This window comes from Petaurus breviceps, unplaced genomic scaffold (assembly GCF_028583685.1).
Source record: "Petaurus breviceps papuanus isolate PSGF00001 unplaced genomic scaffold, PetGlider_PUasm1.0 38, whole genome shotgun sequence".
NCBI lineage: Eukaryota > Metazoa > Chordata > Mammalia > Diprotodontia > Petauridae > Petaurus > Petaurus breviceps.
This window is the reverse complement of record NW_027186304.1, coordinates 8533870-8555718: the sequence shown is the minus strand read 5'-3', so window position 1 is coordinate 8555718 and position 21849 is coordinate 8533870. Positions and strand designations below refer to the sequence as shown.

The following is a 21849-nucleotide window of genomic DNA, read 5'->3' as shown; positions in this document are numbered from 1 at the left end:
TATGTATCAAAATATTATAAATCAAATCCTGATTTTTAGTGTTTGTTGTTTTCTAAGGCATTCAGTTCATACTGAATATTTAACAATCAGATCTGTCAAGAGCCAGTTAGACTGACTCCAATATACTCCTGGATGAAATTATCTAACTCTGATTCACATGAGAGAAATGGGCAGAAGGCCCTATTCTTTATTTCTTGATGGTTACATAGGAAATTATTCTTTGTTCATTTGATCTAAGCTCTAAGCATATTACTTCACTGAACTAGTGAAAGTCACCACATATTCATGGTCCTTGTGTGCTCTTTCTTTGTCATCCATTATTTCAGTGGTCGATCCTTTACCATACGTGTGCAACTCTATAGAATTCAATTCAGAAAAAAATCTTCATAATTGAATATATGCTAATATTTTAGAATCATTTTAATAATTATATATTTTTTGCATCTTTTGTTTTTACATGACCTTCATTTCAAAATATACACTTTTCCATCCTTTACCCATACAGCTAATCATTTTAAAAAGAATAAAAGAAATTAAAAAACAGTCTAGCAAATCTAAATACTCAAGCCTGTTCTGATATGCTTGTTCAATATCCATTGTCCCTCACCTCTGCAAAGAAAGAAGGGAGGTACATCTTCATATCTTTTCTTTGGGATAAAGCTTAATCATTGCAATTATGCAGAACTTTTTCCCATGTTTTTTTGTTTTTCTTCATATAATTTCACAAAAATCTTTCCACATTTACCCATATTTTTTATGTACATATTAAGGCAGAGTGACATTACAACACATCCAAGTAACTCAGGTTGTTTAACCATTTCATACTCAGCGTGCATCTAATCTGTTTCCAATTCTTGTCACAACAACTACAACAACAAGTTCTGTTATGGAAAACAGCACACATTTTGGTGTATATTGGATCTTCTTCATATCTCTTATTCCCTTAAGGTATATGTCCAGTAGCAACATAAATCTCTCAGTTAAAGAGCATGGGATTACTATTCACTTTCTTAACATGACCTCAAATTGCTTTCTGGAATGGTTGGACCAAGTGATGGATGTTCCAACGATGCATTCATATACCTGCCTTTCTCAGAATCTATTATATGGGTTATTCTTATCTTTGGTATGCCTCCAAGCTTGACATATGTCAAGTCAACAAGCATTTATTAAGTTCCTATAATGTGGCAGATGCTGGGAAAAGTGTTGGGTCATGCATGATAATTACAGAATTATTTTGATTTGTATTTTTATTAGACATTTGGATCAATATTTCATAAGATTCTTAATAGCTTGTAGTTGCTCTTTTGAGAATTTTTTATTCATATCTTTGATCACTTTTCCACTGAGGAATGTCATATATTTTTTATTAGTTCCCTTTATACATTAGATTTGAGACCCTTGACAGAAATATTTGATGCAAAGGCTTTTCCCCAAGTAGCCTCTTTCCTTATTATCTTCCTTTCTTTGATTCTGCCTATTTAAAGCAGTTTCAATTTTTTGTAATTGAAATTATTTATTTGAATCCTTGTGATCATCTCTATAGATTATATAAAATCCTCCCTACATAGATATAAAATTTAATTGATCTGTTTCTCAATTTTTAATGGTGTTACCTTTAATTTTCAAGTTGCAAATTTATTGAATTAATTTTTCTAATGGCTTGATTTTTGTTACATTTCCAGGTTCACATGGGTTTTTAGCAAAAAAAAAATTAAGATGATGTTTACTCTCAGAAAATATATTTTCAAGATCTTTCAAAGTGCTTAAGGAAAAGATCAAATCTTTATGTCTTATTGAAATAGTTAGAAACTTATTTAAGGCATGTTCATATCATTCCCCTTGTTGTTTTGAAGGAAAGTCATTATTACAAATAGATTTCTTTTAAGAAGGATGATAGACTAATGTTGCTGCCACTTAATGCCCTCAAAAGGGCCAAGCTCTTTATAACTGACAAAAATAGAGAAAGGAGAAGGTTATAGAAGGACTTTCTGAGGATTGTAAAAAGGCCCTTCTCTTTAAATATTAGTATACACTATAGATAATTTTTAATTGTTTATCAAGATATTGTAGTTCTCCTCTTTGAAGGCTTATCTCTTCTTGTTTGTTAGGGTAACAAACTAAATCAAAAAAGAACATGATGATATCAATCCTTAGAAAATGGGACATGTTGTTTAATGAATTCTTATTATAGACTCATTTTAGAGGATTTGTGAATTTTTAAATATAAATTACTCGATTTGATCATGGTGCTAATCCAGCGTATGTCCATCGACTTTTATGAGACAACTGCCCTTGTGATACTGTTATTAAACAAAGCTGGATTATAACAAGGGTGTCAGCAGACTGTAAAGTTATTATTTCAATTATTCAAGTAAAATTGTTTAACAATTTTTGAGTTATAAATGATATGTGTGAATTGATATGCATTAATTTCAGGATCTCTGAAAATCAATACACTCTGTTATTTTTGAGACTACAAATGCAGTGACTACTAATTATTTTTGTTTACCACCACTGCCCACTTCTTTTTCAAACTGGACAAAAACAAACACCACCCACCCCCAAATAGTAAACTTTTGTTTATGTGTGCCTGTCTCACAGATGCAAAAGATGTTTTGATTCAGCTTTCTCACTTTCTCACTATATCATTACTTGATTTTCAAGAAGATTCTCTTTATTTTTAGTGCTTAGTAGCAATCAAACATGTTGTAATTTTAGTGCTGGATGTTTTAAACACTTATGAGTGGAAAAGTTTACTCTTGTTTACTAAAGAGTGGACTGATATTACTTAATTTGTTTTAAACTTAGGAGTGAGCCTTAAGACTTAAATTTTTAAGAGTTTTTATCTTTTCAACAAACTAAGATGATAAAATAAATGAGCTAATTTAAAGACAGAAATTTCAGGTGCTTTAAATTTGTAAATTTTGTACCACTTTTATTATCATATACTACAATGGAGGACTATTATTTTGGTGCTTATTTATGCTAGGTTTTTTTTATATAGAAGCAAATCCTTCTAAATGATCTACACCTTCAAACTAAACTCATGCTGATCTACAAAATAGTGCATATTACTTATTTATTATCTAGAGGCTCATTTTTTTCAATAAGTTGACAGTTTAGTGAATATTATTTTCTATATATAAGTCTAATTTATGTTGTTATTTTTTCACATTTAAGATCAGACAAAAATGTCACACCATACTACAACTACAGATAATAGAACCATATGTTTCATATTGAAAGGGTATATACTCAGAAGTCACCTCCATACCCAAATTATGAATCAGAACTACAATTTGCAATCTATCATCTGATTAAAATCACCGAAGATTAGGAACTTTCTGTATAGTAATGCAGCCAATTCCACTGGAGGCAATACCAAGAATGAGACTGCTTTTCCTGATTATAACAAAAATCTGACTCCAGGAAACTTCCACCCATTTGTCCAATTCCTCTCCTATTTACAACCTTTAAAATGTTTTGATATTACTATCGTGTTGCCATCATTTTTTCTTCTCCAGATTAAATACTCCCAGATTCTTCTGCTCATTACTTAGTATTCCTACAGCTGCTAAGACAGTTTTTCTACAGAGCAGAACACATTACACAATTATCTTAAGTACAAATCTTACCATTCAAGTAACTTTCCCATACAAAATGCCATTCATTACCCCTTTGACATTTCAAGTGAATATCTGTCTTGGACAGAATCCAATTATACATTACAAATAAGCTACAGGAAGATATTTAGATTTCAGATAACTGCTGGTGCATGTTTCTAAGTGATTCAGCAATTTACTGTAATGATAATCCTTTGAAAGAAGGGTGACAGAGAAGTTCTTATAAAATTCACTTGCCATTTAAAAAAAATTAAATTTTATAAGCTGCTAGAGCAGCATCAACAGTAAGTACTAGTTCCAAGAATTAGAAGATGAACAACCCACCATTCTTTAGAGGGCAGATAGGAGTATTTTATACCAAATATGAAGGGATAAGGGAGTATCATGGACTAAAACTTATGTAGACCAGAAAAAGGAGAAATTAGAGAGGTTAAAACATTCTTGAGAAGTTTAATTATATATTGATATTTATAGCTTAAAAACTTTATGTATTTGTATTGTAAAAAATCTTTTTCCTCTTCACAGTAACATGTTCCCATTTTTGATATAAATGGAAAGGAAAGTAGATTTGTGGAAAAATGATAATGGGCTAAGTCATGATATAGGGGAGCACTGATTCCCAAAAACACTTTTTGGGGCTTATAAATTCACTTATCTAAAAAGGAATATCAACAGTCTCCGTTGACTACTTTACCAAGCTCTGAGATAGATGGAAGATGGCTTGGAATCCCAAAGAAACTCTGAGATAGAAAAGCCTAAAAAGGTAGAAAGGAGCTCAGCGAGTCTGAGGAGAGTGGGGCGGGGGGTTGAGGTTGGCCCAGGAGGCCAATAACAACCTGACCACAAAAGCCCCAGGCAGTTCATAATGGCAAGAGAGCAGTAGGAAAGGCACTGGGATCTCTGGGCGGATTCAGTGCAGAATTCCAATATTATGTGCTTCTAACATGGGCCTAAATCCAGAACCAACATAAAAGTTCTAGTGGGGAAATACCCTAGGAAAATCCTATCTAAGGGTGTCTCCCAAGCCTTGGCTGGAGCTCAGTGAGTGGAACTGGTCTCTGAATTCATTTGCAGGGCAGAAGGAACTCAGGCAAAGTCTATATATAGCAGGAAAGTAAGTTGGAGCTCTGGTATGAGACAGGCAGAGCCCAGCACAAAAGAAGCTGCAGAATCCCTTGAAAGAACATTTTCTTCTTGGCTACCATTCTCAAGTCGAGACAGGCCATGTCCATGCCATTATGTTTTGAGACTTGACCCAGGAACAAATGCCCCTTCCCTGGTGCATTCTGCCCTGTGCTGCTAAGGTGAGCAAACCAAGGAGAACTCAGATTACTACGAAGAAAGACTGCTTTGAAATACCAAAAGACTTTTTTTTTGAAAGACCTTTATGGGGATAAGCACAAAAAAAGACAATTTCAGATACAGGTTTGAAGAAAAAAAGTTGTGGATACAAAGGTCATAAGAGTATATGAAAGAAATGAAAAAAAAAAAAGTGATACAATATGAAATAACCACGGATTCAAAAATAATAAGAATTAATACCTTTGAAACCATAATAGAAAACCTCAGAGAAATGATTTCCCTGAAAATTAAAATTGGCCATCAAGAAAACAAAAAGTAATCAAAAGAATAGGAGAAAAAACAGAAAAATGTCTAAGAAATATTATACCCCCAAAAACTGATCTTGAACAGGTTGAGGAAATATAATCTTAGAATCATAGAACTATCTGAAAATCATAATTAAAGAAAATTCTGAAACTGAAAAGATGTGTCTAATTTTATGTGAGAATGAGAGGATTGTTTAAATGTTAAGAGAATGATAATTAAAAAAAAATTCTCAGAACCTTAGTATCATTAAGGGTCATAGTTTAAAAAAGGTAAAAAATGAAAAAAAAAACTTTAGAATGCCTTGTATTGTTTTGTTTATCTTAAGAGAAGACAAAAATTAGAGGGACAGGGGACTCTAAATGGGAAGAAAGGAGGAAGTGGGGGTGGGAAATCATTGCCATATAAAAGAGATACACAAGGTGAAGAGTATGTAATAATGACAAAAGTTGCAAAGGGTGAGGTGGCCATTCAATGAACCTCACTTGTATCTGAACCAGCTATAATTCCATGCACAGATGCTTTCCAGAAGAATGTTACTGTGAATAGCTTTTAAAATTCTGATTACACAGTATAGTGAACATTCTATTTATTCCGTAAAAACTCAAAGCCAAACATTCACAGAAAAAGTACAGCAATTCACAGTTTTACAACTTATATTCACAACAGCTTATCATTAAAATGGCCACATAGTTTTCTCCAAAGTGATCAAAATATTTAGAACAAAGAACAATCATCTCAAAGTACAATAGTCAAAGTCTTCCATAATGGGGCAAAGTCTTAAGTTAACTCAGTCAGTCACTTGTTCAGTCTTAACAAAGAACAATCATCTCAAAATAGTCTCAATCTCAAAAAGCTCACTCACGGGGCAATTAACTCAATCAGTTACTTATTCAGCAATCAATTACTAAGTATCATACACAATCTCTCCACCCCTAGGCCACTAGTAAACTACAATTTCATCTTTACTTAGTACCCAGGGAGAGGTCTTTTTTTTTTTTTTTTTTCCTTTTTGGAGGGCCTTTGGGGTTAAGTAACTTGCCCAAGGTTACACGGCCAGGTTTTGTGTGTGTGTGTGTGTGTGTGTGTGTGTGTGTTGGTATTAAGTGTCTTTGGCTGGTCCTCCTGACTCCGGGGCCAGTGCTTTACTCACTGCACCACCTAGCCACCGCTGGGAGAGGTCTTTTCATCTTGACTTGGGGCATGTTCTCAGATTCAATGGATCCCCTTCTGAAGAGCTTACTCACTAAGAGGGTTAGGGTTGCTGTGGAGACCCCAAAATACCAACACGCCGGGTCCTGCCAAATGAATTCTACTCAAATCTTCTCTCAGCCAAAGAAAAGTAAAGTTTATTAAAAATTAGACACAGAATAAGTCTGTGCTTCATTCTATGGTGCTCTCACTATTCCATGGTGAGAACTCTATGGCACTCTCACAAACATGAAGACAGGATGGGGTCTTATATAGAGAAGGTTGTGGGAGAAATCCAGGGGTGGTCTACAGGAGGAGTTTGGGGAGGGTCTTCAGGAGGACTTAATGAGGTTAATGAATGATTAAGGGTGGGAAGTCCCTGGAGACTACAGACAACGGTGGGCTAGGTCAGTTCAAGGGTGGATTGATATTTTGATAGGTGGGAAGTCTAGTAACAGAGGGTTGGAAGTAGATGAACAATGGAGGGCTAGGCTAGTAACTAAGATAGAGTTAGTAGTTAGTAACTAGGCTAGAGGTCTGGGCCCAGCCACAATTTAAGGCTCATTGCCTCATGCAAATGCCTCATCAAATGACACAATTTAATCAAGAGTCCAAGGGAGGTTCCCAGAGCCTGTAGCTCAAGGACTCAAGGAAAGCTTGAGGGGGTTCTCCCAGAGCCCATACCTCATCACTTCCATGTTCCCAGACTCTACGTCCATTCACTAGACTGTCACTTGGCTTCAATGGCAGACAGCTCCCAGCTCTTTGTCCAGCTCTCTGGGTAGGTCCTGCTTCTCACTGAAGTTCACAGGGTCTGGTCCATGTCAGATCCTTCACAATTTCTGCTCCAGGGAATTCAAGGCTCAACCAAGCCACAAACAAACAAAGTCTTATCATCCTAGTCATACTTCCTCAGTGACCTGGGCTCCTGGCCTGGCTCCTGGCTCCTGGCTCTGGGCCTCCTGGGCTCCTGTTCTGAAGAAGCTCCACCACGACAAGCTCTCAGGAAATTCTGGCTCTGTTCTTTATTCTCTCTTCTGTAGCTGCTCCGCCACCAGATGCTGGTCCCAAGAAATTCTGACTGTGCCTCTCTGGGGCTTTTCCTTATATACACAGCATTAGCTTCCTGTTTCAGCCAACCCCTTCCTGTTATGTCAGCAACAGGAGACAGGAGCTCATACCTTCTGTTTCCCCAACAGAGACTTGATCAGGTACTAAGTGTTAAGTACCTGCTACCTTTGCCAACACAAAGGGATCTTCAAATTCAAGTTACACTACCATTACACCAGCTAAAGGAATATGCAACATAATTGCATACATAAATACATAGAGATTTCAGTGTCATAAAACATTAAATTCAAATTGATGAATTTTATAGTTAAAAGGAGAAAAATTTAAAGTATCCCTTTTCCAGATCATAATGCAATAGAATTATATTTAATAAGTAAGAAGAAGAACTAATACAGAGGAAGCAGTTGGGAGGGAGGTTGGTAATATTGAAACTGTACTTCATCTGAGTTGCAGAAGAAACAATAGATATATCTGAAGAGATTTAGAAGTCTTCTGAACTTGTAGAGAGGAGAGAAAACTGTGGGATAGGGTGAAAGAGAAATTCTTAGAAGGGTGGTGTTAAGATTAGGAAAGTACTGTGAATAGATAAGGGAGGGACTTTTGTAGGGGAGGGTAAAATAAGGAATAAGAGTGTAAGGGGAAATGATAAGGTAATTGAAAAAGGTGAAAAGAGAGGCTGAGAAATAAAATAATAAAAAATAAGATGGAGGGAAATTCACAAATAGAAATTATAACTTTGAATGTGAATGGGATGAACTCATTCATACAACAGAAATGGGTAGCAGAATGGATTAAAAATCAGAATCCAGAATAATATGCTATTTACAAAAACAAAACATTTAAAAATCAGAGATACACAATGAGTGTGCTTGGAGTGTTGGAGTAGAATTTATTATGATTCAGCTGATGCATAAAGGCAGGTGTTGCAAATGTGATGTCATATAAAAATATGGCTTGTACAAATCAAACTACTGAAAGATTGTATAAAATTAGAAAAATAATAATGAAATTCATTTAAAGTCAAGAAATTCAAGGATTATGAAGAAAAAACAAGCAAACATGGGAATTTTATATTAGTACCAGATCTCAAATAGTACTACATTTCAGTAATCATTAAAGAATTTGATAGCAATTAGAAAATGGAGATGTAAGTCTATAGAATAGATTAGATCTACAACATAGAAGCAAACACGAAATAACATTATGTTGTTGTTCAGTCATTTTGGTCACGTCCAACTCTTCATGACTCATTTGTGGTTTTGTTGGCAAAGATATTAAAGTAGTTTGCCCTTCCTTCTCTAGTTCATTTAACAGATTAGGAAGCTGAAGCAAATAGGATTAAATTATTTGCCCATCGTTAGGAAGTGTCTGAGACCATCATGGAACTCAGGAAGATTAATCTTGCTGGCTCCAGACCTGGACACTCTATCCATTGTGCTACCTAGTTGCTTCTCTAAAATAGAGCAGTGTTTGACAAACCCAAAGCCATTCGACTACTTATGGAAAGGCTATATGACAAAATCTATAGCATGGATAGAATTCTGGCAGAAATTAGATTTGTTATAACATCTCATACAATATCCCAACATTTAATTCATCTTTTTTTTTTGAGGATCAGTGCCATAATAGGGTGATGTCTTGTCTTTCACATGAATTACATTTAAGTAAGGCAGAGTTGCACAGAGCTGTCAGCCTCACTCACTCTTCCAGAGCTATTGAAATCCAACAGCAAAAACAAAAGTCAGGACAACCGGTAATGATCTGGGATGCAGTGGATGACTTTGACATCTTCACTGTCTGACCAACGTAAGGGCTTCATAGCACTTGCTTCAGTTGCCTTCATGGCTTTGGGTACAAATTGTTCTCATTTGCCCATTCTGCCAAAGAATGTCTTCCCATGCTTGGGGTAGACATTCCCTTAACTCACTGATGAGTTTGAGGTCTATCAATCACCCTCAGCTTGGTTTAATCAGTCTTCAGAGACAGTTTTACTAGAGTGTTACTACTGCACATGCTACATCTTTGTGGAACCACAGGTGAGAGTTGAGTAAAAAATGGACTCCAAAGGTGGATGAGCAGCCCTGAAAAAAGCTCAGTAAGCCCTCACACCAGAGTTTCCACTCATCCCTGAACATCTCATATGCCCCATACCAAGATAAACACTATGTGGCTGTATGATCCAGATATCAAAGAACACTCCATCAAGAAATTAGCAGAACAGGAATAAATTGCCTTTCTGATCTATGGGTAAGGGAAAATTTAAAGACTAAACAAGTGATAGAAAGTATCAAACATGATAAAATGGGCAACTTTTATGTAAAGCTAAAAGTATGTTGTTTTTTTTTCAGAAACATATATAAAGTGGTGAAAATTAGGCAGGAAATAAAAATGGTAAAAATATCTTTGGAGAAAATTTCTCTGAATATCTCAAAACATTTAATATACAAAATATAAAATTATCAAATTTGTAAAAACTGTTTCCTAAGGGAAAAAATGCTTAAAGGATACGAACAGGTACTTTTTAAAGGAAGTATCAACAACCACCTGAAAAAATGCTTGAAAGCACTAATTAGAGAAATATAAACTAAAGTAACCTCCATATATCCGCCAACCTCACAAATATAACAAAATTGGAAAATGGCAAATATTAAAGGAATTCTGGAAAAATAAGCACACTAATGCACTGGCAAAGTTGCAAATTTCTCTAGATATTCTGAAAAGCTATTTGGACCTATGCCCAGAAATTCCCCAAAGTGTGAATAACCTTTGGCACAGCTAAATCACTATGAGGCCTATACTCCAAGGCTATGAAATAAAGGAAGAAAAGCATCTATATTTACAACCAATATTTATGACAGCTCTTTTTATATGAGCTAAATAGAACTCAAAGGCTAGTGTCCTATTGGAATAGCTAAACAAATTGTGGTATATGAATGTAGTGTAAAATTATTTTCTACTAAGAAATGACAGAGTAGAAAATTTCTGAAGCAACTAGAAATCTATTCATGATCTGAAGCAGAGCAAAATAAAATCTAATAATCATTTTATTTGATCAGTCAGTCAATAAGGCTTTAAGTACTGAGAATAGAAAAAAAGCAAAAGACAATAACTGTCTTCAAGGACCTGACAATCTAATGTGGGAGAACAAAAGCAATCACGTGTATGCAAACAAGCTGTATACATGATGAATGGGAAATATTCAGCAGAGATAAGGTATTACAATTAAGAGGGGTTCGGAAAAGTTTCCTATAGAAGATGTAATTTTAATTGGAACTTGAAGCAATCCAGAGAATCCAGAAGGCAGAGATAAGTAGGGAGATTTGCAGACATAGAGGATCACCAGAGAAAGTGACCAGAGTCATAATGGAATGTCTTGTTCTTATAACAGCCTGGAGGCCAGTATTCCTGGATCAAAGAGAACACGTTGGGGAGTAAAGTGCAAGACTAAAAATATAGGAGGGAGCTAGATTGTGAAGAGCTCTGAATTCTAAGCGAAGCATTTTGTATTTGATCCTATACAGGGAGCCACTGGAGTTCATTGAGTAAGGAAATGACATTTTCAGACCTTTACTTTAACAAATTCACTTTGCCAGCTGAATGGAGGATGGTTTGGATTGTTGGAAGACATAAAAAAGGAGACCAACCAGTAGGCTATTGTATTAGATCAGGCATGAGGTAATGGGTACCAGGACCAGAGAGGTATGAGTGTCAGATAAGAGAAAGGAACACATTTGGGAGATGTTGCATATGTGAAATCAGCAGGGCTTTGTAATAGATTGGATATTGGGAATTTGAGATAATGAGAAATACACGATAACTCCTAGTTTTCGAGTCAGAGGAATTGGGAGAATGGTGTTGCCTTCTACAGCAATAGGGAAGGTAGGAAGGAGAAAATGTTTAATGGGAAAGATAATGAGTTCAATTTCAAATATGTTTTGCTTAAGATATCGTTTTAATATGCAGTTTGAGATGTCTAAAAGGCAATTGGAATTGAGAGACTGTAGGGCAGAAGAAAGGTTAGGGCATGATAGGGAGATTTGGAATATCGTTATATATGTATAATAATTAAATCCTTGGGAACTGATGAGGCCACCAGGTGAAATAGAATGGAAGGAAAAGAGAAGAGGGCCCAGGATAGAGCTCAGAAGGACACAGTGTTAGAAGGTCTGACCTGGATGAGGATTCAAACAATGACAAAAATATCATAGAGAAAAACTTTTAAAATATAACAAAATAGGTTCATGATGAGATCTTGGACATTTAACAGTCAGCAGAACTGTGATCTCATTTATAAGGGAACTCCCTCTAATGGTGCTAGTAGGCATCCATCCACATCTTGTCAGCCTATACCACTTTTCTAGAAGTCCTTTCATAAAACAGTATGAGTCATGCAAGAATATTCTTTAGGGGGGGAAGAAGCAGGCTTCTCAGAACCAAGATGGTGTAGTAAGAAGTAAGTCACTGCTCACTCTCCCTTACTGACCTCTGAAAGCCAGGAAATATTATCCCAGGAAAAAGCCTGGAATAACTGAGCCAGCCAAAAGATGGAGTGCAAATCTTGTTGCCAGGGAAGCTTGAGGGATTAATGGGAAAGCACCCTCTTGCTCTGATGGGGGGGGGGCATTACATGATGGTAGGCATCCCAGCAAGCCAGTGCAAGCCCCACCCCAGCATACCAAGGGGAGATCCTGAGCCCCAGGGTGGTGGAACAAATGCCAATGCCAGAACCCCTCCCCATACCCCCCAAGTGCCTTGGTACAGGCAGGGGAACTGGTAGATTTCAGCTTTGAAAGCCACCATGTGTGCTGGTAGGCAGGCTTCCTCTAGGAGCCAAACTTCCTTCAGCACAACTTCAGGAAGGACAACTCCAGGAGGCACAAATCCAGGCTATCAGGCATCTTCCAGTGCTTTAAAGAAGCCATGGTGAGCAGGCATTCTCCAGGAGTCAGACTCCACACCCCCACCCTAAGAGCTTCAGTGTTGCTCACCTCACTCAGCTGGTGTAAGCTGCCAGACCCCTACAGCCTCCAGGTGCCAGCACCCGAGGCCCCAGAACACAAAGGCAATAACCAGTTTCCAGGCTTCCAGAACAAGAAACGTGGGTCACTGCCCCCTTTTGCTCCTGCAGGAGAGTTCAACTTTAAAAGCTAGGAAATAGGCAAACACCATGAGCAAAAAGCAGAAACTGATAATAACCATAGATTCTCGTTGTGAGGACAGGGAAGATCAAGGCCCACATTCAGAACAGAACAGCACTGCAGCATTGTCAATATACCCGCATCTAAAACCTCAAAGGGGACCATGAATTGGTTTCCAGACACATAGTCTTCTTGGGAGAGCTCGAGAAGAAATTTGAGTCAAATAGAAGAGGTAGTACAAAAATGGGAAAAGAAATGAGAGGTATGCAAGAGAGAGACAATAGCTTAGAAAAGGAAGGACAAAAATGGACTGTAGAAAACAAGTCCTTAAACATACAGTTGGCCAAATGGGAAAAAAACTGCACTGAAGAAAACAACTCCTTAAACATAGAATTGATCAAATGGAAAAAGAGACACAAAAACTCACTGAAGAGAACTCCTCAAAAAATAAAATAGACCTAATTGAAGAAAACAATTCATTAAAAATTAGAATTGAGCAAGCGGAAGCTAATGACCCTATGAGATGTCAAGAATCAGTCAAACAAATGAAAAAATAGAAGAATATTATTTCCAGGAATATGGATTGGCAGGACAAAACTTTGACATATTTTAGAACTCAAATCATGAGTCCAGGAAATTGAGGAATATCTATCTCCCTCATCTCCTACTGGCTAAGTAATGAAATAAACATGCAGAGAAAACAAGAGAGAATGATATATATTTTCAGGCATGACCAATGCAAAAAATGTGTAATATATACAATTAAGTTTTTTTTAATTCAAAAGGGAGAAATTGGAAAGAGATTATGATTGAATGCAAAATAAATAGAATTTTTAAAGATATAAGATAAAAACTTGGGTTAAGAAAAAATCAGTTAATGTCTTTTTTCTATACACTTTATAAGGGCAAGTGTGGCAGTTGAGCATTTATAGGCAAAAGATAGAAGGATAATTTTATTCAATTGTACAAGTAAAAAAGAAAATTAAATGAAAACAATCTTTTATGAAATTGTGTACTTTAATATTTTCAATTTTGTCCAAATTTAAATCAATGCATAGCTTTTCAGAGATATTGACAATTACATTAAACAGCAGAGTATAGATCTGATGAAGTAAGTTGAAACTTGTCTTTGTTTATTTTTGGATATTGTGTTTTGCAAAGAAGAATTTCTTTTTTGGTAGGTTGAAATCAATTTTTAAGCAATAGCACCTGATTGTCATCAAAATCTCAAAATTTTTACTTTATGTTGAATAGAATGTACACAGAAACACAATTTTTAACATTTCAGTGGAACTGTATTCTCATTAATGATAGAATTCCCTCTTCTGGAGCCAACAGAAATCCACCCTCACTTTGTCCTCCTATGTCACTTTTTCAGAAGTACTTCCAGAACTTCTCCATAGGATGGCTACCCAAGCTTAGGATAATGTATTTATCTCAGCAACAATAAGCTAGCTAGTTGTTATCCTTCATTCTCACTGTATCACTAGTCCAACCACTTTTTTGATCATATTTATATTTGATTATGTCTTTTACCTCATTTCCTAAACACAACTAGATATTAGTTATATGTATCTATTTTTACATTTGTTCATAGTAACACCAGTTCAAGTAGGACATATTTCTTTTTGTAAAAATATCACATTAGAATGAAATTTGACATATTACTTCATAAAAGAAGACAGATAAATTATACACAGATGAGTAACCAAAATTAGTTGCACCAAAATTAAGGTAAACCCTTTTTAACTTACCTTTTCTAACTAAATAAAATGTTTTATTAAAAAAAATCCTTCAGCTTTTTCTGTTGTTTCTCTTTGTTAGGTTACATATACCATATTACATTGTATGGCCAATTAAAAAACACATTATTTAAATATGCTCATTTGCTCTTTGGAGCTTTATTCCATTTTGATCTGTGTAATATTAAGATTTATGATAGATGATCATTACTCTAATTCAGAGGAGGAAAGGAAAATGTATAATGAATCATGCAAGATTACTCTTTACTGAAATAGGAATTGGCAGGGGAAAATAAGACCTAGTCCAGATTTCTTTTTCCCAATTAAGACATTCAGGATGTAGATTCGTTTTCTTTCCTTTGATCTTTGTTTCCTCTCCCATGAAATGACATCTGTAGGCATGTTGACAGTCCTTGTAAACAGTTTTATTCTTTAATAATAAGGTATTTAAAGTCCTTTGACAGTATTTTTCAATGACTCTGAAGAAATATTCTTGGCATATCTTCATGTGTCATACAGCAAATGAGCTAGCATTTCCTCCAGTAGTCATAGGATATTTTTCTATTCAACAAATATTCATTTCACAAACATTTATTCAATGTCTATTGTATGCACAGCACTGAAACTCATTTGCTTCAGATAGATACTTTATTGACTAATGCAACTGATTAAAGTGATGTCTTCAAGCTCAAATTTTATGTTGGTATTAAATTTATGACATTCACTCATTTTTACCATAGAGATACAAATTTATGTTTCTTTTTATCATCAGCAAACATTTATTATATATCATGTGTCAGGCACTATGCTAGGAGCTATAGATACAAAGACAAAAAATATATAATTCCTGCCTACTAGCAATTTAAATTCTGTCTCCACTTACTGCCTAATTCCATCATGTGTTTGTCTGAGGAAAAGACCAGAAGGGCCTTGTGATTTACCTTGGAAGGCCGGAGCAACCTACGGTGACTGCAGGAGAATAATCTGATATCCCTGCCTAAAACTAAAAGCTTTAAGTCCAGATTCAATGCCCAGTGGATAACTTTCCTTAATTTATCACGTATAGATGGAATCACAGCTATGCTTTAAATTCTACCTCAGATGCTCATCAGCTGTGTGAGTTTAATGCAAATTGCTCAACATTTTCCTGATCTTTAAGATAAGCATTAAAACATATTTTACCTCAAAATGTTGTTTGGAGGATCAGATGAGAAAAGGCACCTGAAGCACTCTACGACTTTAAAGTCCAGGCGATGCGGAAGAACGAGGCAAACTGAACTTTTATCACTCTCGCTTTGGCAGGGGAAGAACTCAAGTCTTCTTGAGTTATCGTTCCTTTCCCCGTATCTCTCCCTTCCTAGGGTGCATTGTTCCTTAGTCACTTGTGTTGCTTTCAGAGTATGCCTTCCTTTAAGTAACTTGCCCAAGGTTACAGGGCCAGCTTTTTGTGTGGGTGTTAAGGGTCTGAGGCCAGAACCGACTCTGGGTCCTCCCGACTCCGGGTCCTCCCGACGCCGGGGCTGGCTCTCTACTCTTACTTTTCCAACAGTGAATTGTTGTTAGTCCTTCCTTCTTGAAGGGGACCTATGTCATCAGGAGGGTGATGCCTTGCAAGTGAATTGGATTTCAGTGAGGCAGAGCTGTGCAAAGTCATTAGCTTCACTCTTTCCTCCAGAGTTATCTGGGTCCAGTGGCAAGGCATAAATTAGGAGGAGTGAGAAGGCTCCATGCAATGGGAGACCTTGACCTTTTAAATGTAAAGTCTCTCCCAATGTCTGAGGCAACATCCATTCAGTAATTAAAGGCTGGGTTAGAACTAAGGCAAAAGTGGCCTAGGCTTTCACAAATGAATCAGTCTGGGAAGGGAAGACCCTCAGAGTTTTTGACCAGAACAGAAACAGTTGTGATTAACCCTCACTCTGAGCCATCAAAACCAAACAATGAGTCAGTGAGGCTCGGGCTGGGTCCTAGTAACAACCTATCAAAACAAGAGTAATTTTGGTTTAGACATAGAAGCTCCATTTGAAACACCATCTCTGGAAAATCAGTAAATTAATAACAGGAAGAATAAAATAGCCACCCTTCCCATGCTTCCTTGTTTGACTTCTGGGGTTAATTTTATTGGTTCATGTCTGAAAGGAATCTAGCTCCCTGCATTTTTTCTTTTTCTTTTTTTCCTTTTGGAGGGCTATTGGGGTTAAGTAACTTGCCCATGGTTACATGGTTACATGGCTAGTTTTGTGTATGTGTGTGTGTGTGTGGGGGGGGGTGGGTGTGGGTGTGGATGTTAAGTGTCTGAGGCTGGAAACAAACTTGGGTCCTTCTGATTCCAGGGCCAGCACTTTACTCACTGTGCCACCTAGCTGCCGCTCCCTGCATTTTTTCTATATTGTCTACTCGAAATACTCATCTTATTTACAGTAGTGTGTGAATTAACAGATATAAATTAGACTAATTTACTTGATCAAATTGTATAATTAGGCTTTTAGCTTATCTACATCTTAAAAAATAGCAGTTTAATATGCAAAATGTCCTACCTTTGCTGGACTTACTTTACATCAGAAATGTCAGATTCATAACTTACAACGCTCCTAAGTGAATTCAGAACTGGACTAAAATGTAATTAGGAAATATTTAACAAAACAAACAAAAATTCAACAAAACATAGATAATATTAGAGTTTGAAATGTGGCTTGCAGGGATCCTTATTTACAATTTATTGGTTTCTCCCATTTCTAATTGAGTTTTGCTTTACTGCTTTACATGATTTGAATTGAATTCACAAAATTTTGATGCATTTAAAAAATTTTTCATCATGAAAACACACTTCTATCACATTGAAAAGTATGCACATTTGGCAAAGAATCCATTTTTTCTAAGTCAGGTTTGATTAAACCCCATAGGTTTTTCAATTGTGTTATATAGTAAGGTAAGTTCATAGGCCATAGAAGTTTATTTATTTGTATCTCTTGAATAAATTTCTTAACTTTTTGTGAGGTGTGGCCTAGTACAAAATCATCTAGTAACACTCTATGTCCATTTGATCATTTCTATGATTCTGGCACAATTCAGTTTGTAAGTATTTATCTTCTCTCTACATGAAGATTTCCAGGTAGTAAACAAGACAAAATATTTGTGGATTGGGAGACAATATATAGTATAACAAAGATTGGGAGACCAGATCTCATAGTTACACCTCAACAGTCGGAAAATAGTTTTGATTTTCTATTGAATTAAATGGTGAATTTCATCAATGAAATTTGCTTCCCCCTCTCCCAATCTTCAGTACTCCCAGATGAATATCGGTTTGTCTATACTATGTATTTTTTTCATAACAAAATTTAGTGACAATGGTTTTTCCTGATATTCTCATTGTCCCTTGAAATTTGGAAATAATTCATTCATAGCACTGAGGGAGAATCAGTAATAACTGTTCCAATTGCAAAGTTCATTGGAAGGTCCTACATTTTTTTAGCAATAGATTTTCACTTCTTGTTTTTATTGTTGTGCGGTTTATTTTTTACATTCAACAAACACCACTTTCCTTTTCAATGTGACTAATCTATTTCACTGTGATTTTGAATGTTCCTTGAATGCTTCATTTTCTATACCAATAGCAGCTGTAGTATCTCTAGCAATAATATGAAATGTGCTTTTAAAGAGCTATAACTTTTGTACTATTCCTTTATGATGGTTTCTTAAAAACCACAAAAATGAAAATACACTGAGAGAGCGATAAGATCCTTATTTATAGAGGAAGTCCAGCATTCACCCAATAGATATGCTATAATTAATGCTTATAATTAATTACCCTCTCAAACTGGTTTCACCTATTGAAGGTTAGACTTCTGAATCAGTTTAGTGTCAGTAGAAGTCCCCTGCCCCCAATAACAACAACAACATTTCAGTCACATAACAAAACCATATTCAAAAATATTATTTATTCTAATTAATTCTCATGACCCTGAAAAGATATGGTTTGGACCCCATGGCCACATTTCTGAAGCAGACTCAACTCACCCTTATGAATCTTCAGTAATTTAAATCCTTTTCACTCCCAGGTCAGCTCTCCCTCCTTTCTCATTTCTGTCCTTTTCTTTAAATGAACACACTTGGCTCGGATTGAAATACGTATCTGTATTTTAATATATATTACTCCAAATATTATGGAAACAAAACAATACCATTTAAAGACATAATGGTATTATAATTTGAATTTCTAGTGGAGGAGGGAAAGAAGAATCAGCCTGACTGTTTCCCCTACATTCTATTCTTAGTTGAGGAATGGACAAGTAAGGGAGTAAATGAGATTGCTAAAACAGCAGGGGATCTCTACTTTTAGAAAAGTGGGGAATTGCTTACCAATAACTTCTCATTCCCGAATGTTCGAAGGTTACTGCCTGGCTCTATGATATCCCTCATTTTCATCACTGTTTTGTGAGTTCTTCAGGGCTTCTTTTTGGTACTTTGGAGCTACAGGCTGGGCAATTCATAGCTCAAACCCTGATAGCAAAGGTCAGCATAGTAACTATCGCTGGGGCACACTTTGGCTCCTGGCTTGCCATTCTCTAAGGAAGAATGTAGTTGCTGAGTAATGGTGGCAGAGGAAAAGTTAGAAGGTGTCTTTGAAGAGCAAGGAATCTGGCACTTTCTCACCCTGGTTTACAATATCAAGTTGTATGAGATAAGTAACAATTAACCTTAAAGAGCATTTCAGGAATTTTATATCTTAAAGTTAGTTTCCAGTAGTTTGGAGCTGATCTGGTCCAACATACAGATTTTATAGTTGAAGAAACTGAGGCCTACAGAAGAGAAGAGATCTGCTTAAAGTCTCTTCAATTAATTGCCAAATGAGATTTCAAATTAGTTGTCTAAGTTCACTATTTCCACCACCACCATAGAGGAGAGTCCAGTGGGCATAGTGCAAATATAAGGTAGAGAACATTAGGTAGTGGACAAGGCTAATACTGGGTTGTAAAAACAATGCAATATTCACAATGCCCACAGTGACTATAAATATGCTGGTGTAGTTGTGAATCACAAAATGTAATAGGCTCTCTACATGTAGCACAGAGCCAAAGTATTTATTCAAATACCAGAAAGCTGAGACCCCAAACCAGAAAGTCAGAGTCATTACAGTAGCCACGAAGTTAGTACACATAGTTAATGCAGTGAACACCCACATTCCCAAGCCTTCAAAACAAGACAGGCTGCCTCAGACAAAGAGCCTCCTCTCCTCACTCACAGTCACTGCTCAGCTTTCATGCTGCTGCTGCCAGCAGTTCTGGATCCCAGTTCTTCATGGACTTGGCAGTTTTCAGAAGATGTCCTCAGTAGAAGTTCTAGCTGGTTCTCAGAAGAAATTCTGCCCCCACCAGTTCTGTTCTCAAAATCTCTTCCCTGTCCCACCCTTCCCTGCCATGTCATCAAGTTCATCCCACTGTGGGATTCACAAGTTCTGGGTTTCAAAGCTTGACACAATTATGAACTTGAAACCAAGTGCCAAGCACCCGCTCACTTGCCAATGCAAGGGGCATGGAAGATTTTCAAATCCCATTACCATTACATAGGTTAACTGTAGTGAGTGGGAGGAGGAACGGTACATGAAGCAGCCTGTAAGACCAACCAACCCTTGTCTGCCACTAATCCCAGCTGGCCTAGTTAATCCACATTGTCCAGCTGGAGTTGACCAATCAGGGGTGCTAGGTGGGATAGGGATGGGCATAGTACTTGTCCCTCGGCCACCCAATTGTCACTATTTAAGGCAGAGCTTGTCATTTCTTGCTGATTTGGTCTCTGGAGTAGAAAACACTTTGGGGACACAGATAGGCTGAGTACAAAAATACTAGTTTCCATGAATCTGATTTTAGTTCCATATTTTTCACAAGTTTAGAACTGGGAAGAAATTTAGAAATTATATAGCATTAGCCTTTCATTTTGCAGATGAGAAAACTGAGGCCTAATTCCTGGAGGTAATAAGCATTAAAGCACAAATTTGGAACTCAGATTAAAAATTGTGATGATAATAGCACAGTGCCTGGCACATAGTAGTTGCTTAATAAATGTTATTAATTTTTTCAATTGTTTATCTATTGATTAATAATGCTGCTCTTTTAATAATAATATTTACAGAACACTTTATCTCATACTACATGACGTCAATTATTATGATTAATAGAATCTCTATTTTCTTTATGGAGGAACTGGCTGAACTTCAACGTGCCTACAGCAAACTAAACAAACAGTACCAAGATAAAATTGCAGAACTGATTCATGCAAACAACAGAGTTGACCACCATGAGGCAGAAGTAAAGAAACTGAGATTTCGAGTGGAAGACTTAAAAAAGAGCCTCAACCATGCTGAAGATGAGGTATTTTGTAGCTCATTTAGTAGATTTTTTTCTGGTTTCTACCTAATGATGTAGATAAATAGTTTCTGTCTTTGTAAATTAACAATATCCTGTTGAATTTGTGCTAATCATTCGGAATAAGAATATTCAAAGCTTAGAGACTGAAATTGAAATTGGAATCACAGGGAAAAGATTGAAAAATAGCAAAGGAGAACATTTGATTATTCTGTCTGTCTTTGTAGTGATTGGTGATTCTGTTGTGTGTTCTAGTGTTTTTGATAATGATAAGAAGAAAATGTACTTATTTTGTGTTTATATGGGTAGCATGAATTTTTAAAGAAGTATTTAGTGTCTTTGGGCACAGACATCAAAGAATGAATGACTACTGTTCTATTCTGATGCCAAGAATTCCACACACTTTTTTTTCCGTTAAAAAGAAGTTAAAATACAGTTTCACTATCTTGTTATATTGTATATGATTCAATTCAGTCATCTTCATAGAGCACTTAAGAAGTAAGTTTGTTAAAATATTTTTTAAAATGTAGACTTTCTTAATTTTCTCCCTGAAAATTATTAGCATTCTAACTGGTCTAACATATTTTTTGAGTAACGTCCATTCTTTTTTTACACTAAGCTGTTTATTCTCTTTCCATGTGTTCTAAATTTGGATTTGTTATTATTATTATTTTGCTTTTTGGAGGGCAATTGGGGTTAGGTGACTTGCCTAACTTCACACAGCTAGTTTGAGGCTGGATTTGAGCTCACGTCCTCCTGACTCCAGGGCCTGTGCTCTATTCACTGCGCCACTTAGCCACCCCTGTATTTATTATTATTGTTTGGGTTCTTTCTATTCTTCTATCAATTCAAGGAAAACCTATAGTTGTTTTTTTTTCTTCTTATTGTTGCTGTTTTGAGGTTCTACTTGTGATTATTTTGGAATTATTTCCATCCTCTGGGATTACATTTCGGGTTTTTTTTTTCACCCACAGTGCTTCTTTATCATAGTAGGAGATTTCTTCTTCTTCTTCTTCTTCTTCTTCTTCTTCTTCTTCTTCTTCTTCTTCTTCTTCTTCTTCTTTTTCTTCTTCTTCTTCTTCTTCTTCTTCTTCTTCTTCTTCTTCTTCTT

General features: G+C 36.1%; 1 protein-coding gene across 5 annotated transcripts in view; it reads left to right on the top strand.

Moving 5' to 3' along the window:
* CCDC102B (coiled-coil domain containing 102B) overlaps positions 1–21849 on the top strand; it is a 762014-nt gene that overhangs the window by 429564 nt on the left and 310601 nt on the right. For all 5 annotated transcript variants that reach the window (XM_069099570.1, XM_069099571.1, XM_069099569.1 and 2 more), the window contains one exon: positions 20574–20744. In XM_069099570.1, coding sequence (XP_068955671.1) covers positions 20574–20744 — 171 coding nt within the window. The remainder of the gene's footprint in view (positions 1–20573; positions 20745–21849) is intronic.